Consider the following 24,751-nt stretch of genomic DNA (forward strand, 5'->3'; position numbering starts at 1 on the left):
CTGCTTTCTTCAAATTCCACCAAATATTTTCAATGAGATTTAAATCTGCAGACTGTCAGGCCACTCAAGAACATTCTACGACTGATCCCTGAACCAAGTTTAATTACATTTGGATGTATACTTTGGGATGTCCTGCTGGAGAGTCCACTATGAGTCACGCCAAAATGTCTTGAAACTTCAAAGAATTCATGACATCCTTCATACAGTCAAGATTTCCCCTTCCCCATATAAAGACTGGGCCGACTCAATGTTTGACCATAGAGATGATGTTCTTCTGCTCATATATCACCAGATATACCGCTGATCCATGGATCATATCACTCCATAAAACATTCTTCCAGAATTCCACAGGTCTATCCAAATTAATTTTAGCATATTCAAGTCAGCCCTTTAATCTTCACCCATAATAAATGTCATATTTACCTGTGCCCTTCCTGTCTAACAGGTAGGAAATATACGGAAATTTAATACAGTTATCAAACACTTTACAGTCTTAACTGCATAAATTACATTTTGACTAATCCTTATTAAAGCTACAATTTTCTCAGTTACCTTTGTTCTTTGATTAACATTAATGACAGACATCACAGCAACTGATTTATTAGGCTGCTGTCACTTTAAGATCTGCAGCTGTAATGACATGACGCGGATCTGATGCGCATCTCATGTTCTCACAGCTCTTTAAGTTCGTTTAAGACGTTATTTAACTAAGACTGCTCTTATGAGAATACTCGACAAAACAGGCATTTTGGCATAATTTTGTGTTATTGTTCAGTTGAAGCGTGAAAGAGAACTCGGTTCTGGCATGCCGTCTGTGCACACGATACTGGCGCGCGTCTTTCTGTGCGTCGTGTGTCATATAGACAGGACATTCACAGACAACACGTTCTCGTTTGTCTTGTCACGCTTGAATGATTTAAAAGCATTTTCATGAATAAGAGCGTGATCATATGATGTAACGCTATAGTCAAAGAATGACAGAAAACAAAAACGGATGCTTCGTTAAATGTTTTAACGCGTTAAACTGAAAAAAGTTAATGATAATTTTGACAGCACTAATATATATATAAATAAAGCAGGCCTATAAATAATTACATTATTAATACTTAGGAGTAGTATTATTCATCCTTAACTTATGAGAACATCTGCTCCTTGGAAAGAAAAGCAAGCGTCAAGCCCTGCACCAACCGTTCGCATCAAAGCCAACGTATACTTTGGGCTTTACTGTAACCCAGATTTTTGCTTTCTTTAAAGGAAATTATCTTTGCAGCAACCAACATTATGCTGCAAGTGCTGTTGATTGAACTAACCTTGAATCATACCTACAATATTGCTTTAAAGTTAAATTCAACTATATTCACAGAGCTCCCTTGAGCGGAACGCATTTTGGTGATGTCGTCATTCAGTAACGTATTGTTTTCCAAAAAAATTCTCCGCTTTGCCAAGAACCCAATATTGCTGAAGCTTTGCCTCCTAAGCTCGGCTGACCAGCTTCAAAGGGATGCCTTCTCATTTCAGCAGAAGAAGAGGAGGGGGGTCACAATAGTCCTGTATCAATCTGTGGGTGAAGCCTGAGCTCAGGGAAGCTCTCATCAGAGGCCTACGCCTCGGCCCTGACATGAATGGATCAAAGATGAGGGTCACACTAAGAGACTCGACCAGGGGCCCATGTGCTGCTGGATGAGGGGCTGACAGGGGTCTGGTGTCGGGTTACTCACCCAGTAGACAGGGCCAGTTTCTGCAGCACGTGAACCAGGATCTGCCCTTCCGAAGAACCCCAACAGGAGCTGCCAACTGCACTCATCTGTACAGGAAGAAGATAAAATGTACCTTAGGAAACAGGCTCACAGATGGCACACTCTCTTATAGTGTCAAACAGAAGCTGCATGAAACCTATTTAGTCAGTTAACGTGCTCCGCAAGCTCCGTTCTATCATAACAGACTGAAAATAGCATGAATGGTAACCCGTACGACACTCGAGTAGTTTGCCGCTGATTTGACATGTCTGTTTTTAGAATTAGCGGCACTCGCTCTTCAGCGTGTCATCTCTGTGGCGTCTCACAGATGAGATGCTTCATCTGAGTGAATGAGGGTCAGTGAAAGCCCCCTCAGATAAACAGCACAGGACACACTTCATCTCTGTACGAGCTCTCAGTGAATCCTGCTCCTCACGCTGACAGACGTAGAGACGCTGCTCACTGCAGAGACAATGGGTGGAGCTTGATGTCCAGCTGGACGGTCAAACCACACCCTCATCCTACCGTAACACATGACCCTATCGTTAATCATAATTCCACCCAATAGCTGAACTAGGTTAATCTCCACCCATCATGTCCAGAGAGGTGGAGCTGGATGTCATTTGGCTCTGCAGTGAGCACCATTTGGACGAGATATAAGGAAGGCTGTTTTTAACTTTTTCTTTCATAACTCACATACTACTACAAACTACTACGTTGGGTTTTCCATGTTTTATGGGGACTTTCCATAGACATAATTATTTTTATACTGTACAAACTGTAAATTCTATACCTTAACCCTAACCTTACTCATTACAGAAAATTCATACAAAATACATGTGAAAAAAAAAAAACATGTCAAGTTTTTCTCATGTGGACCAACATTTTTATTTATTTTTACAAACAAGGTCCAAATGTACTGGTATTACTGTATTTGTGGGAACATTTGGTCCACATAATGTAGGGTTTACCAGGACCACACACACACACACACACACACGCATATGTGTGTGTATATATAGTGAATTCAATATTTATTTAAATGTGCATCCGTATAGACTAAACACGTAATATGCATGTGCACGCCGTCACCATATTCACAGATTCACGTTTTTGAAGTTTACACGGAGATAACGATATCAAAATTTTTAAAAACTTGCACATTGTAACCTATTTCGAGTTTGTGTTCTCGAATATATATATATATACATACATATACACATACATACATATATATATATACCATTTTATATCTATAGCAAGATAACAAGATAACAGCAAGATAACAAACATACCATCATTTTTAACACGAACAAAACTTTTTTTTGCACCAAACAACCCTTCACCCTATATTCACATATCCCAATGCAATCAGTATTATAGCCCACACTCACCTCTGTTCCTCTTCACATCCTTTTAATAAAGTGTTTTTATTTAACATTTAAAGTGTTTAATGTTTGTACAGTGTTTTAACACCAACTCAAATCCATTCCACATACTTTTTAGCGTTGTTCTTATTTTAAGTTTTCGGTTGAAACAGTGTCGTGTTAGCGGCCCCTAAGTTAATAACTAATGATCTTTACAAAGGAAGTGAATCAATCAAAAACTTACTTTAGCTGGACAATAACTTTATTCTAGAGCTGCTGTAAAGCCAAAACAATCTCTGTTCCATTAATTTCCTATCATCACTGTAAAGCTGCTTTGAAACAATCTGTATTGTCAAAAGCGCTACACAAATGAATGTAACTTGGCTTGACACACACACACACACACACACACACACACACGAAAATCACATTTTGTGGCAAATATTGCCAATTGGTATATTGTTGGAATTAAACACCTACTGTAAATATGTACCAACTAAAATGAAAAAGATAAAGGAAAAAAATCAATCACTTTACCCACCATTGGCAAAAAGTTAATTTTGGAATCTGTAAGCCAGCCACAAAAGCTACTAGGAAGAGACTATACAGATTTACCTAGAAGTACAGAGAGCTGATGTGAAACTGAGACTATCATGTTCGGACTCTTCGCTGAAGTTCCCGAACAGACTGGGATCAACTGGCACTTCAGAAGTTTGTCTGGGGTGTTTATGTTTCACACACTCTTTCATGCTGAGCCACATCTAAGGAAGGAGCCCACAGATTGTGATGACTCGTTCAGAAGATGCTCCCTTTACTTCCAGAACAACCGGGCAAAACACAACAGGGGGACAGCTTGTGCACAAAAGCCGTCTCTGAAGAACTAATACTATCTGAAACAGCTCCTGTGACATTAAGGGACACATATGCCATTTTTGTTTTGTTTTTGTTGTACATTTCGAAGAAGCCTTGATGGAGGAATAGGATAACACGCCTGAGTATGAAGAGTCGTCCGTGATAAGAAGGGTGGTGGAAGCTTTATTACGTTTCGGAAGAGTCTGATGTCTCACACGCCTGTGCTCTTCATCTCTGATGTCATCACCCCAGCCCGCATGCCCACCTCAACATGCACCCGTTACTAGGCAACAGGGTTATCTACCCAGCTGAACATGTCATTTTGTCTTTATTTCCTGGATTTCCCTGCTCCCCAATACACAAGGCACCTCCAATTCACCCATTTAGAATGGACGAATACCATTTAGGTTTACCATTTGGTTAACAACTCCAACTGTTGTTGACTGACAGATGCAGCTCTTCCATGGGGCTGACAGAGGTATAAGTATATATTAAGTAAATAGAATTTTTAAAACTATATTATAAAAAGATCATTCATTCAACCAGATGATTGTAATGTCTAGTGCACATTGTAGCTTATTCTGGCCAACAATTTCACAAGTAGACAGGAAGCAGTTCAACACTCAGCGTTATGTTTTTTTTATGCGTCGCATACGTTTTATTTGCTGTTATTACATGGCTTGGTTGAATTCCAATGTAGAATGTGGTCTGTTATTTCTTGATAACAGACCGCTGCGAAGTATAACACACCGTTGCCATGAAAAACAGAGCGTTGCTATGGACGCGGAACGGACTATTTTCTTTAGCGGAAGCAATACAATCTTTTTAAATCAATAAACTCCTTTTTTAAATCAATAATTTGTGTCAAATTATTTATTTATTTTGTAGGTAGCCATGTAATAAGCGGGATAATGTATAGCGAGGCGGTTGTTATAGCGAATAACAACCCCTTCAGGCTGATTCAAGACCCCGACGCTTCGTGTCGGGGGCCCGTTCAGCCTGTCGGGGTTGTTATTCGCTATAACAACCGCCTCGCTATACATTATCCCTTACTTAAAGTGCCCCATTATGCTATTTTAAAGGATTACTTTCTCATAATATATATGATTGCAGCATCAGCTCTTTTGTCACAGTGTCTGTAATGATTCGATAAAGATTTAGTCTCTCTAAACGAGAGCTTCCTCTGCTCTGATTGGTCAGATGGTTCAGTCTGTTGTGATTGGTCTACTGCTTACAGCAAACTAAACTAAACAAAACCCCATTACCATATCTGAATTTCAGTTCCAGAGGCTTCCTAAGCGCTTGATACACAGTGATACGAACGGTAACGATTTGTATGCAATTTTTGTATATGCAAAATTTATATGATTTTTTAGGCTGCTATTATGCAAATTTGTTACAAACCTAAGTAGATTTGGGCAGGAAGTGAGACTGGAATTACTAACGACTCATTTCAGCACTTAAGAATCAGTTCTTTCATTTGGGAAACAATAACTTTATTTATTGTGAACTTTGAAACTTTGCAGATCTTTTACATTTACAAACAGTTATATTACACACTTTAATATTAAAACTAATTACCTTTGGTTGGTCATGACCATGAAGATGGCCACATGTTTTCATATGATGTTTGATTGACACCAGATAAAACAAGACAATAACAACATAAACTACTTAAAATACACAGCACATGAACTCCTGTCAAGCCTGTTGTGGCGAAAATAGTGATTATGATTATTAGCTGAATTTTCTTCTGGCGGTGCAAAAACACTGAGTTTATCAGCGAACGCCTGCTATTTACTTTTTAAGAAAAAATAAATAAAATGTTTTTCAGAAAATATTTGTGAAGAAAATATTGAATAAATTGTATTGTATCTTACAAACTTAGAATTTATCTTACGAAATTTCTTCTTTCATTAAGATTATTTTGTGAATTCGGCCCCAGAACCTTGGCTTGTCAAATGTTTCCACAGTGTGTAAAGCTTTGAATTAAGATCATAACCGAATGTCGCTTTGAATTATTTTCAAACCTTTTATGTACAATATTATGACTTTTCTTCTTGATTCTTAATATTCCTTCTTTATACCACAGATATTTTTTCCTCCTCCAAGCCACGTTTTATATACCATTATCTTCAATGCTTTACTGTTTAATTACAAATTATCTATCTATCTATCTATCTATCTATCTATCTATCTATCTATCTATCTATCTATCTATCTATCTATATATATATATATATATAACATAGTATAGACAGGCAGGAAATTAAGCTTTGTTCTGACAAAATCTCCTTCCTTTTGCCAGGAAATAATTTGAAAGAAGCCATAAGACTCACAAACAAGCTCTCCCTGGAACGCCCTCAAATGTCCACCAGATAGCAGATGAGGAGAATGTTTTGGAACAGTCACCTATAAGAAACTGCTTTAAATAGCGTCTGAAATGGTTTCTCAGCAGCTGATAGACTCACAGCCCCTCTGTGTAATTCACTGTGCCCAACACACCTGAAGCAGTCTGACTCAATGCAAGACCGCTGTTGGCCTATAATCCTCAGAGTTGGACACAGAATCTTGCATATCAGATGCAAAAGGTTGGAGTGTGACATGAACAATGGAAGCTGACAAAATACAGTGAGTGAAAGAGTAATCGAGACAAGGGCAGAGGAAAAATATAATGAGAAAGAAATGTTATATGCATGTGTGAGAGCTAAACTCTGCTGATAGCTTGAATCACTTCGGCTTTTTATGACAGTTGATCAGTTGCAGACAGTCATTCTGGTCTAAAGTACTGTAGCATTCAAACTGACAGCAATTTGCAGCGTGAAATAATGAAAAGTCATTAATTTAACGACAATTGGCCATTTAAAGGAATATAAGTTGAGCTCAAATGACAGCATTAGTGGTAGAAATGTCAATTACCACAATAATTAATTTCCACTTTTCCACAACACTGGATTACAATGAAAATGTAGTGAATGGGGCTAATCTATAAATGTTGAAACACTCAAAAGTATAGCCACAAGACATGAACAATATGCATGTTAACATGATTTTAGTGAGGAAAAGTCACGTTACTAACCTTTTCTGTGATGACTTAAACAGCTTTAGAGCTCAAATAACACACGTTTGAACAAAAGAGCTAATATAAGTACTTTATAAAATCATGAGCTTTCAAAGAAATCAAAGCTCATTTGAGCTTTAATACCATCAAAAAATCTGGCCCAATCACTTCTATTATATGTGCATCACCATAACCTTTATTTTTATTTTTTAATGGGGAATTTTTTGTGCTAATCAACATTTTTCCACAAATGATTTTTTTTTTTGCAGATTGATTAGGGATGGAGCTAAACCCTGCAGGACAGTGGACCTTTTCAAGGACTGGAATTGCCCACCCCTGAGGTTGAAGACAAGACAGTTCAGCAGTGTAAAAATACTAGAAATGTACATGCCTCAATTTTAAGGTGATGATACACAGGGCAACTTTTTGAGCAATATTGCTGGGCAATGTTGCCGTCAACAGGCAACCAGATGAGACACAGGGCCCACGACCGATCTAAATTATCCAGATAGAAATTTATTGCCCATTTTCAATGGGAAAGTGCCCAAGCAACAATCGACCGGTAAGATTGCCCAGCAACATTGCTCAAAAAGTTGAAGTTGAAAGTTGAAATTGACATGTCATACATGCAGCATATTTTGCATATTAAATATTTTTTTGCATCAAATAAATGATAGAAATATTGATGACTTTGGCTAATAGGGCAACGTATCCTTTGGATAACTCTTGCACTCTTCTTTTAGGGTTAAGTAAAGCATCAACTGCAAACAAATAAAACCTTATTCTTAAGATGGTTATTTCTCTCTTTAGTGTAGCTTTAGTGTCCTACATCAATTCTAGATTTCAACACATTCCCTTTGAAAGAAGAGTAACAATCCATTGAGATATTTGTATGCATGTGAAGTCCTACAACAGATGGTGTAGCCTCTATGGAGCTCTGATTCTGACATCACTAAGTCAGAGTGGGATTGCAAGAGGAGACAGAAGCAATCCATAGAACAACTGTGGAAACTTTTCCAAGATGCTTGGAACAACCTACCTGCTCCAACTACCTTACAAACGACACAAGCGTACATAGGTGAACATCGCAAGCTTGCCGCTCAACTCTAATAGAAAATCAGTTGAAAACATCTGCTCAACTCTGTAACAATACACATGTGCAGTCAGTGTAAACAAACGAAATCTAGCGTTCTGAACAGAAACGCTTATTTTAAATGACCATTAACCAGTTAATAACGTTATTTTATCGTTCTGTTTAATATTTTAATTTGGCAGTCAACCAATCATGAATTCAAATAGTAGGCTACGGCCAATGCAAATGGGACGTTGACGCATCCAACGTGAGTGAAATGCCCGCGTTCAGCTGTCAAGTCATCATAGGTAAGTCACTGGCATTAGCTGAGGATCTCAGGGGTTTTTCAGAGGATATCTCAACAACCGTTAAAGTATTGTGAAAATGAATGGCAGGTTATATCCAGCGTGGTGTGTGTTTTGAAAGTTTATGTAGAACCACTACTATTCAGGATTTTTTTAAAAAAATAATTAAACACCAAAGTTAGTATCATGGTAAAATAGTATCATATGAGTAAAATATCCCCAAAATCAAGCTTAATTCCAACAGCGAATGTGATTTGGTTGCATCTGAGGCAGCAAGTTCAGCATCACGTTTTCATCAACTTAAATGTTACAAAGTTTATTGTAGCTATGTGAGCGCTGAGGTTTTTCCTGTCGTTTAATACATTTGGCTAAAATCTTGTGTATAAAAGACGAAGTGTTATGCACAGGCTGTATTGACGATTAGAGGGCAAATACCAGGCTGAAACTCTTCTCAGCTCCTGTGTTTTTTTAATAAAGAAAACGCTGTACTTATTCAAAGAACCAGTTCTTTATTTACCCTTGAGCTGCAAACAAGCACAGATGGTGTCCAAAATGTGTGCAGGACTTCATTCACGATTGAGGCGGGTGGAGCTACTGTATGAGGCTTTGATTTTGAGGATCCACTCGAGGTATGAGTCAAACTTTAGTACAAAGCTATTTAGTATAGTAGTTTAGATCTATTCAAGTTCTGGTATAAAGTATAGGCAAAAAGAGAAATAAAAATAACGTTATTAACCAGTATTTTTTCTAATAAAACTGTTTTCGGAACTGTAATGTTACAGAATGAACGCAGAACAGAAATATTAGAATATTGATTCTGCTCTGAGTGAACCGATTGATTTTTTCCCTGTTTTTAAGCCCTGGTGTGAACACACCCTAAAATGATATAGTCGCTACCAACCCTGAACTTAGGATGAGCCTTCTGACAAAGAGATTTTTAACACTGATATGAAAACATCACGAAAAACAAACGTTTTCTCTTCAACTCCCTCCTCCGAACCTAAACAAGCTCTGTTGCGCATTTAATATGCAAGCAGTTTCCTAGTTTCCCTACTTCAAAGGCTGACATGGAACAGTACACCCAAGTCCTTGTAATTACCAACTGAATTAACATGCCTATTAGCATATTAGTATAACAGATTCTCAGATGGGGTCTTAAGGGAGACTCCAATGTTCCTTCACTCGCTCACTCAAGTGCACGACCCGCCATTCTGTTAAGAGGACAAGATGAGAGGATGTGGAGATGAACCCAATCAATCCACAACCCACAAACACGTGCCCCCCCCACACACACACAAACACACACTTTCATCAGCGGCTGCATAATCACGTAAGAACAACACAAGAGCTTTAAGACACTTATGCACATTGTCTTCAGACAATACCTCTCGTCAGACCTGAGTGGAAAAACATTGGTGACTATGAGAAGATAAACAGTTTGAGGCAGATTTTAATGATGCGTGTGTAAGCAGGATGGGTATCATCTGCCAAAAGAGCATTCTGAATGTATAGCTGTGCTCTGAGACAGGGGGTAAATGTTGTTTCCTCCAGCTTGTAAAGTGCAGGTTCATTATTCCCTTACAAAAAAAGTATTGTGGTAGTACTACAGTACAGCTACTATACAGTGTACTTCTATATACCACAGTATTGAACATAACATTCATCATGTTATTTACATGGTACTTCAATGTACTTCAAAGAAAAAAAACATGTCTGCAAGAATGGTAATGTGTGTATCCACAAAACAATGTTTTACCACAGTACAATGTCCGTATCAAGATACTTTTGTATATATTCTCTAGCTTTTTCCATTACATTTACATGTATTTATTTAGCAGAACATGAGTTGAAGACAAACACCAAAACAAGTTCCAAAATTGCTTGGCAAAGTACGAGCTAAGACAGAGATGCAGTTGCTCATGGAGTGGTTCAGAACAAAGAGTTCAACAAGTTTTTCCAAACCTTTCAGTTAAGATTGCACCGGCGGATGGAGGCCAGAAGCGACGAGGGAAACCACTGGGTACGTTTTAAGGATGATTTATTGGTGCCACACGGTGAAAGTCCCACAATAAATGTGTAATCAAAAATAAAATGAACAAAACAAAAACAGTACTAGATTGTTTCAAGACATTTAATGAACTAGATTACATTTCTAGTATTGTTGATGTCTAAGGCTGAAGGTTGTACTTTGGAGCCACATTAAACTTTGGAAGTCTTCATGTTAACCTGCATGTTTATTAAAGATCCTTGTAGAAAATGGCAAAAACGTAAGCAAGAAGCTTCCTAGAGTTTATCAGCAGTCTACAGACCCCACCTGAAGAACGTATTTTCAGCCCTGAGTTAACATCTACCAATTGAAACAGGTTGGGAGGGACATAACAAGGGGCTTGTCCATTTATTTAATAGCCAATATTCATTTACATAACAGTCATGATTTACTATACTTTGCAATTAGCATTTGACTGGACAAAAAGTTGTAAAGTGCAGGGCGAGTTATCATGTTTTTGGTTTGTTTTCCCAAAAGGCAGAGACTAAATTTTAAACGTGTATATCAAGTTTCAAGTTTGTATTTATTTATATAGCACATTTAAAAACAGCAAACAGGGCTGACCAAAGTGCTGAACACTACACAGGATACAGAACAAGGACATAACCACACATTCATGACAAAAGCTCACAATGAATTAAAAGCTAAAGAAAAAAAAGTAGGTTTTAAGAGAGGATTTAAAAACAGTTAGAGATTGAGCCGCTCTGATGTAAACCGGAAGGCTGTTCCACAGCCTAGGGCCAGCAATAGCAAAGGCTCTGTCTCCTCTATTCTTCAACCGTGATCTGGGGACAGACAAAAGTTTCTGATCACCAGACCTCAGGTTTCGTGTGGGATTGTGTGGACAGAAAAGCTCGGACAAATAGCTCGGTGCCAGATTATTTATGGATTTAAAAACAAAGAGAAGAATTTTAAACTCATTTCCAAAATGCACAGGTAGCCAGTGCAGTGATTTTAAGATAGGTGAAACATGATCAAATTTACGTTTTCTTTTGAGGAACTTTGCAGTAGCATTCTGTAATAATTGAAGACGAGCAATAGAGTGTTTGGGCATGCCATAGTAGAGAGAGTTGCAATAATCCAACCGCGATGTAATGAGCGCATGGACAGCAATCTCTAAGGTTTTCTCAGAAAGAGAGGATTTGATCTTAGAGAGAAGACGTAGCTGGAAAAAACAAGAACTAATCACCGCATTTATTTGTTTTTCAAATTTGAGGTTCTGATCCCAGAAAAACACCAAAGTTTTTAATGCAAGATGAAGTTGGAGAAAGGTAATACAGATCAATGTTACTGCTAATAACGTTGTCATGGGGGCCAAAGACTATAACCTCGGTTTTGGATTCATTCAGAGATAAGAAATTTTGAGAAAACCACATTTTTACTTCTTCTAGGCATACAAAAAGAGATTTCAGAGCAGTATCTTTGTTGCGTTCCAGAGGCAAACAAATTTGTGTATCATCTGCATAGCAGTGAAATGATACACCATGCTTTCTGAAAATGGAGCCCAGAGGAAGTAAATACAGGGAAAAAAGAATGGGTGCGAGAATAGACCCCTGCGGCATATGCCCCTGTGGTATATGCAAATTTGGTCAATTTTACCTGCAAGCGAATGGACTTAAAGAAACAAACCTCTAATTCTGATTAAACTTCTTGAGATCTTTTGGTCCTAACTCTTATTCATCAACTTTCTCATTAAAACTCTAACATTACTCATCCTCGGAATATGTTGATCTGCAGTGGTCTTTGCTGACTCATAAACAGCATGCACTGACTCTTCTTTTTAAACACAGCACTCTGGTTACTCAGAACATATACTGTTCCTATTCTGACCCATTTTTTTGAGTGGCCCGGGCATGAAATGGAGCCCTCTTCCTCTTTAGCCTTTGTACTGTTCTTTGAAAATCCCTTCATCATGTGCTGGATCTATTTCTGATATTATAGAGGCAATTAGTGAGGTCTTTGATGGCTTGATAAAAATGAGCATGCATAGATTTTACAGCACTGCAATTAATGAATACTAATTAAAAGGCCTTTGTTGATGGCTGGGGTGAGAGATGGATGAGTGAGCTTGGTTTTTCTTGCTTTAATTGAAACCCTTTGTCACTTGCCCACTCGCGTGTGAATAAGTGCTCTCTGTCACTCCGAAAAAAAAGAGAACAATGTAAATTAATTTGCATCATTTGCATAAATATAAAGCTTTTTTGCATCGGTGGTGAAAGCAGTCGGATTCATAAAACATCCAACCATCACTCACAAGTTTGTCCGATTGAATAATCCATGCTCGCACAGGTTTACGTCAAACCAGCTTCGGTTCATCACTCTTTCATCCTACTGAATGTTCCGAAGACAGCAGAGTGTCGACCTGTCTTGCTGTATGGTGCGGGAAGCGGAAGGAAAGAGTGATGTTTGAAAGGATATGTGTAGAATGTGTCATTTATTTGGAGCCTTGCACCTCTTAACGGAACTAGTGTGCTAGAGCCTTTTATATAATAATGATACCGGATCTAGGTCAATCCAATTTCGATTTGACAAATTCAAAGAGAGAATTTTGTAAAGAAGACAGTTTGTAGAGTTTTTAGTACGACAGATTAGCCTCTTCTACCACATTTGACACATTAGGTAGTCTCAGCCTCAGATGGCACATCCACACACCACCCACATTCCCTTCACTGACCGCCTGATGCACATTGTACACAAAACTTTAAAGCACTTTGTTGCGTTTAATGTACCAGGTTGATATTATGCACACTTTTGAGGAAGAACAAATATTTGGATTTGCTAAAGTTAGTGGAATTAGGTTATTATTATAAAATCTCTGAGAGATAAGCTTAGTTTTGTTTGAGATGCTAAGTATTAGGAAATATATGCATAACTGTGTATGGTGTTCAAGTTATATTTATGAAATTATGTACTTATTACTTTTAAAGAGACAGACATTTTAGACAGAGACAGACACTGGTTCCTCCAGCTTGCAAAGTGCAGGTTCATAATTCCCTAACAAAAAAAGTATTGTGGTAGTACTACGGTACAGCTACTATCCAGTGTACTTCTATATACCACAGTATTGAATGATTACCCAGTGTTTTTTTTTTTCTGATACTGCCACATCATTGTTTGAAACTAATTGATAAACCTATTCATAAACAAGATATAAAAACAAATCAACCTGTGGTTGGTCGCATTGCATATCAGTAAACCAGTCTTTTTCAGTCTAAGTTGGACTTGGCTGGAACAAACTGCACTTTGGACCACAGCTTATGTTGTTAGACAAAGGTCTGACTAGGGTAGACTACATGTTAGGTTTCAAAGTCCAGTCTTCCATTCTCCAAAGATATGTAGGGATGCAGCAGCCTATCCCAGAGTATCGGGCAGAAGGCAGGGAAACATCCTGGATATACGGTGGTTTCATGATATTACACTGAATTTGACATTGCTCTTGATGTGATAACCTGTCCAATCAGAGGCTTTCACCCAAATTAAGATGAGGTCTATAGGTCCTGGCTATTAATCAAAAAATATTAGCTATTTGTACTGTATCTACTGTAGAGACTAACACCACCTCAGACTCAGCTCACGCACCTGAGCTGGAGTGAAACCTCAGGCATTAAAAACCTTTTATGCAACTGTGCAGCACGCAGCGTACCAACACTCAAATCACAATGCGTGTGCTGTTTCTGGAGCTGATAATTGTGTGAGATAATGCAGATCTATGCTGATAATAGAAAGCTGGAGAGCATTGTTTTTACTGCAGACACCATGCAGAGCAGATAGCACAGATGGGATAGAGGACAGATAAAAATGGATGGAGAGAGCAGGGAGAGATGGAGAAACAATACAGTTTTGCCTTTGCTGTGGTGTTGGTGGAAATGGAACATGACATTGACAATGCTGAACCCTACAAAGTCAAACTAGGACAAGGTCAGTGAGGAACAACAGTACAATTGTTGTTAGGGCTAGTAACATTAATATTATAGTGGAGTAAGATCTGCTAGATTCATCAGTATTACATTGATTTAGTAGGAAATTGTATCCAATGTATACCAGAATAGCACAAAGTTCAGCTGTAAACTGCAGTCTTGAATTTGATGCAGGCAGCTTTATGTGGATAGCCAATGGAGTGTGACATGGACCCTCGAAGACTAGACATACATGGACCCCTAGTGAAGACTAGACATGCTGCCATGATCATGGGGATTATTTCATTGGCTAGCCATTGTTTGATTAGGAAATCCAGCTTACAAGTCGTTGAACGATTCCAGTTTTGAGATGACAAACACCTGGACCAGGAGCTGCAAAGTATATTCAGACAGGTCTGACTGTCCTAATATTGTACAAGTGATGGTAGAAACCAAGTGTGCCAAGTGAAGCAGTGTATTTCGAGAAGAGGAGGGAGCCCAACACTGAACCCTGAGGCACCCCGGTGGTTAGGTGATGAAACTTAGACGCCCTTCACCTCCAGGAAACCTTGAAAGATCTGCCTGTGGGGTAGGGCAGTTTTAACATAAATATGAAGGGGATAACATCCTCACAAGTAACAAATGCAGGAAAGATGATCACCAATAACTGCACAGGAAAATTGACAATCACAGCAAAGTCACTCCTCCTTCCTGTTCCCAACCTCATCGACAATTCAGCTCACACCTTCGACACAGCAGTGTGGTATCCAGCCCTGACGGTTCATCTTTCGAAAACAAGTTTTGCCCATGGAGGAGTGTGCAAATGTGTGTTTGTGAGCGGAGGCCGGTGGCCCGAGGCACCGTACCTGGGTCAATACTCTTTCATGCTGCAGCTGGGCTGAGCGACGAGGCTATTGTTGCTACTGTCACGCTGTGAGGGGCTCCAGTCTGCAGGGGTGGCCACAGCAGAGCTAATGAGCACGCCTCTGAGTCCCAGGAGTGGGAGCTTGCCGTGCAAAAGTGTGTGCATGTGTTTGTGTGTGAGCGAGCGTCTGCTAGCACCACTGTCCTGCTCCTTCCTCTGCATTATTCATGCACTCGATACACACTGCCACATTCTGTTACCCTGAGAGCATTGTGTGATGTATATCTCAGGGAATGTCTCCCTACGTCCGTCCCTTCTCTGTCTCTAGCTGTCTCCTCGTTCGCCCCTTTCGTTCTCACCAACAACTCTGTGAACTGATTGAGAATGTAGAACAGCAGCCACACTTGTGTCCTTGTGGTCCAGGGCTCGTCACAGCAGGGGAGACGAAAATCATAATGATGAGAATCATGTTTTTGGGCTTTTTGCCACCAAATATTGACAGGATAGTGCTTCCCTACAAAGGCAAAAGACCTTAACTCGCTAGAGTGTGGAACTGAGTAAAATGACTTTAAAGATTTTTAGTTGTCCCGCCAAATTAATTTTAGGTAGGACACTGGAAATCTGGCAATTAGATGTTTTAGTAATGAAAATTATGTACATAAAAAAATCTTGAGCTCAAACTTGACTTTTGACCCCTATTTTAAAGTTACTGTACTCTGCCTTTGTATTGTCAGCAAAAAGTGAGAAGTCATGCCAAGGCAAAAGGCAGTAACTTCCACAATATCAATATTTGGTTGCTGATCACCATTAACAAAATCATTATAGTTAACACCTGTATAAAATCTAGTCACCATGGCATTTATTTTGTATGATTTACAATTATTTATAGCCATCTACTTATTGCTATCCTGTGCTTTGGTTGCATTCTGATGGCATTATTAATACATTTGACATGACAAAATACCTCCATAGATATATTAGTCCAGCGTTGGCTCGACCGTGTTTAGGGCGGTGCTGAAGACGCCGGCAAAGTTTTGGCACTCTGCCAGCTAGATGCATGAGTGTTTCAACCAGGTCCGGTACCCGAACTGGGTGAGGCAGGGCTTTAGTTCTTTGTTGTATTCATCTGCTACGGCATGTGTAACAATTTTCTGTCAACTCTGCATATATCCTTCGCGATTGATATTGCATGTTTGTCGATGGAGTGGGTTCAGACCATACTAAATGTTCTGACCGCGTTTGTGCAGGACAAAGCACTGAGGACATCAGAAGTTACAGGGACTGATGGCAGCTGTACAGAGTATGCAGGCTACACCATCATTTCAATTTTAATGGACAGTAAAACAAAGGCAGATAATCGTACAATCTGATAGGTAGCATTATTTGATAGAACACCGGCACAGTAACTTCATATTGACTTGACGCACGGCTAAACAAAGGCAGATATTAATACTGTAATTCAATTTGAGCGTTCCAAAACAAAGCCAAAGAGCGGTAACTGGTGTTACGGCGTTCTGCCTTGGTTTCTTATGGGCTTTTGGAAGTTACTGTTAAGACAACTCATTATTTTCTCGAAAAAACAACGGAATTGACTCAAGATACTTATCCACATGATAAAGGAGGTCTTGAATGTGCCAAAAATATCAATAACTCATTTTCGACCAAAAACGAAGTTATGGTCTTTTGCCTTTGCACGGCAGAGTGGGCAGAGGACAAGAAACAGAATCTGCAAATGATGCAGATTTGAAAGCTTGCTGGCCACAGGAGAACCATGGTCCAATATGATGGAGCATGCGACCTAACCCTTAGGTTACAGCAGAGGTGAGAAACTTATTTAAAATGCAGCAGGTATCTGGTCCATAGATATGGCTTTTATTGTCCTCCAGACAGAGGAATTGTCCTCTTCTCAACAATTGAGTTATTACTCGTAGCAGTATCATAAGCGATACAGTAGTAATGATGCTTGCCTTACCAATTACCACCAATCAGAACTTTGTGCTTAATGCAACTAATTGGCTGTAATATAGGAAGTCAGGGAAAGTTTAAACAAAAAGAGTCAAACTTCTACAGATTCACAAATAAAGCAGCTATATCAAAAAGCAGAAGGTTATGAAGGAACAAACAGTGTCATTTGCCTGTGAGAAGGAAGCTAATTACTCATGCTCAATGTGGATTAGAGCAGAGCAGTATTCTCTAGAGACTGAATCATTAGGTGGAATCAGACATGACAATAAAATACCATGCATACAGCAACACATCAGAGGGATGCCAAGAGAGTGTATGTGTGTGTGTAAGAAACGCCCAACGGGGTGATTTATCTCCAGAAGTCTTGGAAGGCAGACAGCAGATGAGGGCAGTAATGTGACCAGGTCATTTCATTCCATTAGCACTGCAGTGACAGAGCCCGTGTGTAATTAGGACAGGGACAGCAAGTCATAAATCAAAGAGGACAATTTAAAACACAAAAACAACAGACATGCTTTAGTGCATTAAAAAAAACACACACAAACAGAGATGGACATAAGTACTCTGAGGTGCCATCAAATTATCGATCATGGCAACACATTAGAATTATTGTGTGACTTTATTTCAACATTTTTTGATATTGTGATTAATGATGGTGTTTGCGCTGTTCCTTGCAGTCTGATTTATTAGTGTTGGGATAGAAACTATAGAGATACTGACTGTATACAGTGACTATTAGTTTGGTTATACCCGTTTTTTTGTGCAAAAAAACAAAACAAAAAAACCTAAATGGACTGCAACAGAATGCATGTTGAGATTTTACAACCATTTTACACTTTTAGCTATTTTTTCCCTCTTATAAATGTGATACAGATGGTGAGAGGTGACAGCACATGAAGATGCAATGCATAGTCAAAAATGACAATCTGACACATTTGTACATAGTCAAAAAATTAGCTTGGATGGAACAAGTTCTATCAACCGCCATCCCAAAGTCCACAAAATCAGCAATTCATTAATTTGTTGAGTATTCGATCAGTCCAAAATGACCAACAATCACATCTATAGCCATATGTTCTGCTAAGGGTAAGCAGACAGCACCTTTACTGAGTGTATTCTATGATCAATAAAGAAGCACCAGTCAATCGCATGCTTTGTTAAACACAAATGGCACACTACTATATATATATATATATATATATATATATATATATATATATATATATAAATAAATAATGTTTAAGTGCTTACAAACACACAGTCCTCTCTACCACATCTAAACAAAAGAAAGCCATTATTTACATCTTCCTCTAAATCCAGGATGAGAGACACAGAGACAGGTGGAGACAGTAATAAACAGACAGATAAAAGGAGAGACAGTGCTAAAACAACAGAAGTGTTGTGATCTGGCTCGATGACACTAATGAGGCCTATAATAGCTCTTGATGGAAGGAGAAGATCCTAGGGGGGGCAGAAACGGGGGTGGATGATCAACAGAGAGAGAGAGAGAGAGAGAGAGAGAGAGAGAGAGAGAGAGAGAGAGAGAGAGAGAGAGAGGCTTCCACATAAGCATATGAAACACTGAAGCACACATTACACTGCGAAATAGATTACACTGCACACATTACAGTGACTAAAAAAAGTGTTTGGTGATTACACAAAAAGAGAAAGAGAAAGCGAGAGAAAGATGGGAAAAAGTAGGAAGGTGTGACAGATTGGTAGAGCACTTTAGTTAATGCGGCAAATTCGCATGACCAACTTGAGCCAGTTACAATTCATTAAATTGATGTGACAGTAAAGACATTAAAAATGTTACACATTTATAAAAAACAAAACAAAAAAAACCCCAATTTGATTCTATTTATCAAAGAATCCTGTAAAAAGTATTATGGATTCCACAAAAATATTAAGCAGCACAACTGTTTTCATCACTGAAAATAATGAGAAATGTTACTTGAGCACCAAATCAGCATATTAGCATGATTTCTGAAGGATCGTGTGTCACTAAAGACTGCAGTAATGATGCTGAAACTTCAGCTTTGCATCACAGAAATAAATAACATTTTTACATATATTAAAATAGAAAACAGTTATTTTAAGTTGTAATTATATTTCACAATTCGTTCAACATTTTGATAAAAACGGTGAGCATAAGATACTTTTTTCAAAAATCTTACCAAACCCAAACATTTGAACTTTAGTGTACACTGACTTTATATTAGCCAGATATATTTTATTTCCCTGAATAATACACACTTCTCATTCAAGGTGTGTGACCTCAGTAGATTCGTACTTGAATGTGTAAGAGAAATGTGTTGATGAGATATCAGCCCTGGGCCACTGCTCTAATATAAAAATCACAATAATATATAAGATCTACGGTAAAGGGGTAATGCTTTCCTTGATCTTTTGACAGTTAAGAGTTTGTTATACTATAAAAACACCCTGTAAGTTTCAAAACTCAAAACTTCCTTGTTATTCCAAAAACTGCTTTTAATGAAACCAAGGCCAGAAAACGACAGGATCTTAAAAGTGGAGACTTGTGACGTCACAGGGCAGCAAAAGACCACCTTTGCAGAAGAATATCCGCGCCTATGTCTACATAGCAGTGCATTATTTGTCTGTATCCGGTGCATTTCACTGTGGATTATTTGGTGAATCAGTCATAATTTCGGTGAAGGCTTTGCAAACAGACTTTTATGATATGGATCTGCCAGCAATGCCACAAACATACAAGTAACCATGTTCATTCTAATGCCTGATCTGTGATCAGTGATATCTGTGTAATCAAGTTCAGACAGATAATCTTTCTCTCAATATCATTCAATACTGTTTATGCATCAGTAAATCAAGCTAGTGAGTGAATAAACAATCAACTTCACGTCGTTTCTCTTAGTAGGATGAAATTAATCTTATTTAAACTGTGATTAAATTATATACAGAAAGCGATCAAAGAACGCTCCCTTTCCAATCGCCCAAGCTGTCAATCACACAGCGCGAGTTTATCTGGACACTTGCCAAAACTCGTTATGAAATAATGACACTGTTACACTGCACAACGAAGCTCTTACTGTATTTACATTGTGTTTGCACTGTTATTTGGTGAAAGCATTCGTGAGAGTGCAGAAATTGATGATGTGATCACTTCATTCAAGCGATCAACAGACTTTCTGTCATCTGCTCAGTACTCATCACTGCAACCTTTCATGTGATGGAATTGATCTAAATACAATGCTTTAATCAATACTTTTCACAATTTGCTAATCTCGATAGCTGTAATAGTAAAAACTTTGAAAAAGTATTTGAGAGATTTCCACATGTAATGCTGACTATTTCATATGCAAACATGTCAGCCAATCACAGCAGTGGGCGTTTACACAGCAGACACGCCCCTTCAAGCAGAGCGTTCAAATCAGAGGCTAAAATCAGGCTTGGAAAAATGCCTTTTATTTCTAAATTATGACAATTTTTGATGTGAAAATCATTCTAACATTATAGGGGCACCCCAGGAAACTTTATAAAATAATAAAATAATCCAGTACATGACCCCTTTAATGTCTACAAAAACAATTGTACTGGCAGCAGATGTAATGAAAGCAGAAATCATGTTTTAATTGCTGTCATGGAGTTCATCCTCCTGTAAAACTGTGTAATTGTGTGAGAGCGAGATGCTGTGCTGGTCTTTCTGACACTGTCATTCCAGAGACTAGTAACATAACCTTAACTGAAAATATTTCTCTCTCTGTCTAGACAGTATTCCACGTCTGAAGCTCAGAGTAGTTCGAGATTTGTTTGCATTCAGAGGAACTGATTCGGGGAAAAACTGATGCAATCAATGAAGCGATACCAACATAACAGACAAACATATTTCTGAAAAATTTCTGATGTCAGGGTTTCCACACATTTTTACCTATTAATTTCCATAACATTTGTTTAAACACTGTCAAAATCAGTTTTCTGTGTGTGTTTTTAGTAATTGTTGGTTCAATCAGTTTTAGTAACGCTACGCGTGAGCAAACAGTTTGTGAAAAGGCCACTACAAATCCAATCCAATCCAATTCTAATCCAAACTTGGCACTGCACTTACTCGTGCCCATAGCAAGACATCTGTCAAGTTTGAAATCCATCGGACTAACGGTTCGAGAGATATGCGAATAACACACACACACACACACACACACACACACACACACACACACACACACACACACACACACACACACACACACACACACACACACACACACACACAGAAAGACGTTCCTATAATTTATAGATAGATATAATATTCAGAAGTAAACAGCGTAGCTGACTTACAGATTCAGTTAACATCCACAAATGAATAAGCGCAACGATCCAGGGAGCAGGCTACACTGTGAACTCAGGGAAAAAACGCTACGCTTGAGCAAACAGTTTGTGAATAGGCTACTACAAATGATTTTAAGTGAATAAAATATAATATTCAGAAATAAACAGTGTAGCTGACTTAATGTTTAGCTGACAGAGTGTTAATGTCAGAATGTTTATTTTTAAACCACAACCTTCTAAGTGCTTCTTTTACCAATATATTTCTCATATCTCTCGAACCGTTAGTCCGATGGATTTCAAACTTGACAGGTGTCTTGCTACGGGCACGAGTAAGTGCAGTGCCAAGTTTGGCGTTGTTTGGATTAGAAATGCAAAAGATATCGTTAAATATATCGGTAAAATATATATATCCTGGCCTGTTTCTGCCCATGTCTTGAGTCCCTCACTATCAAACTATTCATCGATTGTGGGACTAAATGAACACACGTATGGAGAGATGCCCAGGATTAAGAGACACTTGCCAATTATCTCTCTCCTACGTCGGCATCGTCCTTAAAGGTTCCGACGCCACCCACCAAGACATCAAAAAAAAAAAAAGGTACAACCTGAATTTTTGGTTGGTTTCTGGCCAGAATTTCCATTCAGGTGCATCACTACCTTTAAGTAATAATTTTGCACTTGGTCTGATACTACCTGTCATGCTTTCTTAGCTTCCCATTTTGCCAATGTCGTGTTTGGCCTTGATAATTGCTACCTGCAGGCTATGTTTATTACTGTTATTAATATTATTATTATTAATATTTTCCAGTATGATTTCTAAGAACTAACTGGAACCAATCAAAGTCGATTGATGAAGTCATTCTTTACACATAATTTTGAAATTAATTCAATTTCCTGAATTTCCAAGGTTGTCCATGACTGTAGGAACCTTGATTGCCTTAATTAACTTTTCCTTAATTGGACAGTGGTGCCATTTCAGCAAAAAAAGAAAAGAAAAAAGGAGAGCAATTTTATCCACAGAAGCTCATAGGAATCTGAGTTTATTTTTCACTGCTTGAGTGTCCCTGAAGTGTCAGTCTGAGTTTGTGGCTGGGCAGTGTGTGAGTGATTTGTTTGGATGAGGTCACTCTCTTCTCTCTGGAGTCTGCCAAAGCCAACAGCTCCTATCCAAATATCTGCAGTGTTTCAGCGCAGATGAAGTCATCAGAACACTGATGACTCAACCACAGGCAAGGGACGCATACTATAAACAAACACACATTCCCATGAGCAGAGGATACCCATATATTCACACACAATAACAAATCCACAAGTTTAACAACATGTTTTCCAAACCACGCACACACACACAACAGACTCCCATTCCTTGCCACCGTCGCCTTTGACTTTTGGCTTGTTTAGTTGGGGACACTTTTAAACGCTATATAAATAAAGGTGACTTGACTCTCCCGCAATAAGAAAGGAGGACCTTTCCTGGATCTTGGAGTGTGACCATAACACTAGTTTTATTTTATCCATTGGGAATTGACTGGTTTTTATATTAGTGGTTCTCAACTAGGGGCCTCATTAAACTTTCAAGGGGGATCTCAAGACTTTCTTTTTCTTTGAAGAACCATGTTCCTATGACCTAGGAAAAAAATGAGGTATCCTGATTTTAAAAGAGTGATTTCTAGACAAGGAAAAGTCATGTAAATAAATAAAATCTTAAAATTCAATGGCCATTTTTTTTCATAATGAAAATACACTTTTCCAAGTTAAAAAAAAAATATTTTAGTGTGAAAAAAATAAAATAATCCAGTAAATCATGAAATCATTGGGCCTTTGAATATTGTTGTGGATAATGGAGGTCAAAAAGCTCAAGAATAATATGACAGGACATTGGATGAGAGGTGCTGAAAATTAAGTGTGCATAGTAACGGAAATTTCAGAGGTGAAGCAAGTGGTTGAATTTTATAGAGAGTTTACACGGGGGAGCATTTTTCTATTCATGATAAAATCAGGAACACTTAGTAAATAGAGTCAATTTTTATTAAATGTTGACCGACTGCATAGTGCAAATGAAATAATCACATCTTGGCATGATTATGCAAATCTTCTCTGCCTTGCAAATTATAAAATAAATGTTTATAGTTAATCGAGGCAAATTGTTGAAAACATGGATAACGAAAGGGCTCCTGGGATTAATCCTGATTGAAAAATCAGTCATCCTCATGGTCTCGCCCATCATAAATAAGAATGATCAATGACACGCTGACTTTCACACAGCCGATGATAGTGTGATGAATGTAAACATCCCTGCTGTGTTATTTTCATCCAGACTGATGATTTATAATTCGTCCTTACTGATATTGGACAGTCCCCTAATCAACAAATATATGCAGATGAAAGGATCAAGAAAGAGAGAGAGCGGATTTAAACGTGCTACTGTACATTTAAGACTTCAATATATAAATGACCTCAGTAATGATCGGCTAATATATTCACATGTAGAAACAGAAAGAAAGAAAGAAGACATCAACAGCCATGAGGGTCTGGGTGCCTCGTTCTGTATGGTTGTAACCAACCTCTCAACGACCCAGAAGGCCACACTGCACAGCGAGCACAGTTCATGCCCTCTCACCACACAAACATACAATATTAAAGAGAGGGATCGACCTGCCACACACAGACACATCACATATTGAGCCGACACACTGACTCTGACAGCACCAGAATTTAAAATAAAACAAATTAAATAATAAAAAAAAACCTCCCTGCTTGTTCCTCCTCCAGAGTCACAGAAAATTAAGCTCAAAACTCAATTTCCTTCATATGTGATCTCCTGCTACTCTTTATTACCATTCTTATTACTGTTTAGAGACGAAATGGTGTATTAAAAAATAATAATAATATTAATAAATAAAATCAGAAAATTCATTTGAACTTTAATTTATTTTGTAATCTTTCTTTCTTTTTCCTCTGCTTAGAGTTAACATTTAACTACTAAAAGGGCCCCTACCATGCTCATTTACCAGTAAATAATTTTGTTCAGGGGGTCTACTCTACTAGAATTGCTTACATGATTTATTGTTTATCCTGCCCCGCTGTGTTGTGACAGGTCTACCGCTTAGAGCGTACTGAAGGAAGGATAGGCTACACGAATTTACTATCATTTATTCTTTATATATGGAAAACTCTCGGTGCTCCAGATGGCCAATCTGCCCCTGGGCACCTTTGTAACTCTGCAGATTGTTTACATGCACAAACAGCTATATTACACACTAAAGGAAAGGTAAAA

At 38.3% G+C, this 24,751-nt stretch overlaps 1 protein-coding gene across 3 annotated transcripts in view; it reads right to left on the bottom strand.

Annotated features, from left to right (window-relative positions):
• ulk4 (unc-51 like kinase 4) overlaps positions 1–24,751 on the bottom strand; it is a 230,948-nt gene that overhangs the window by 6,064 nt on the left and 200,133 nt on the right. For all 3 annotated transcript variants that reach the window (XM_084088579.1, XM_084088580.1, XM_084088578.1), the window contains exon 36: positions 1,719–1,804. In XM_084088579.1, the coding sequence (XP_083944705.1) occupies positions 1,719–1,804 (86 nt within the window). The remainder of the gene's footprint in view (positions 1–1,718; positions 1,805–24,751) is intronic.

Source organism: Abramis brama, assembly GCF_963993115.1.
Source record: "Abramis brama genome assembly, chromosome: 17".
Taxonomy (NCBI): domain Eukaryota; kingdom Metazoa; phylum Chordata; class Actinopteri; order Cypriniformes; family Leuciscidae; genus Abramis; species Abramis brama.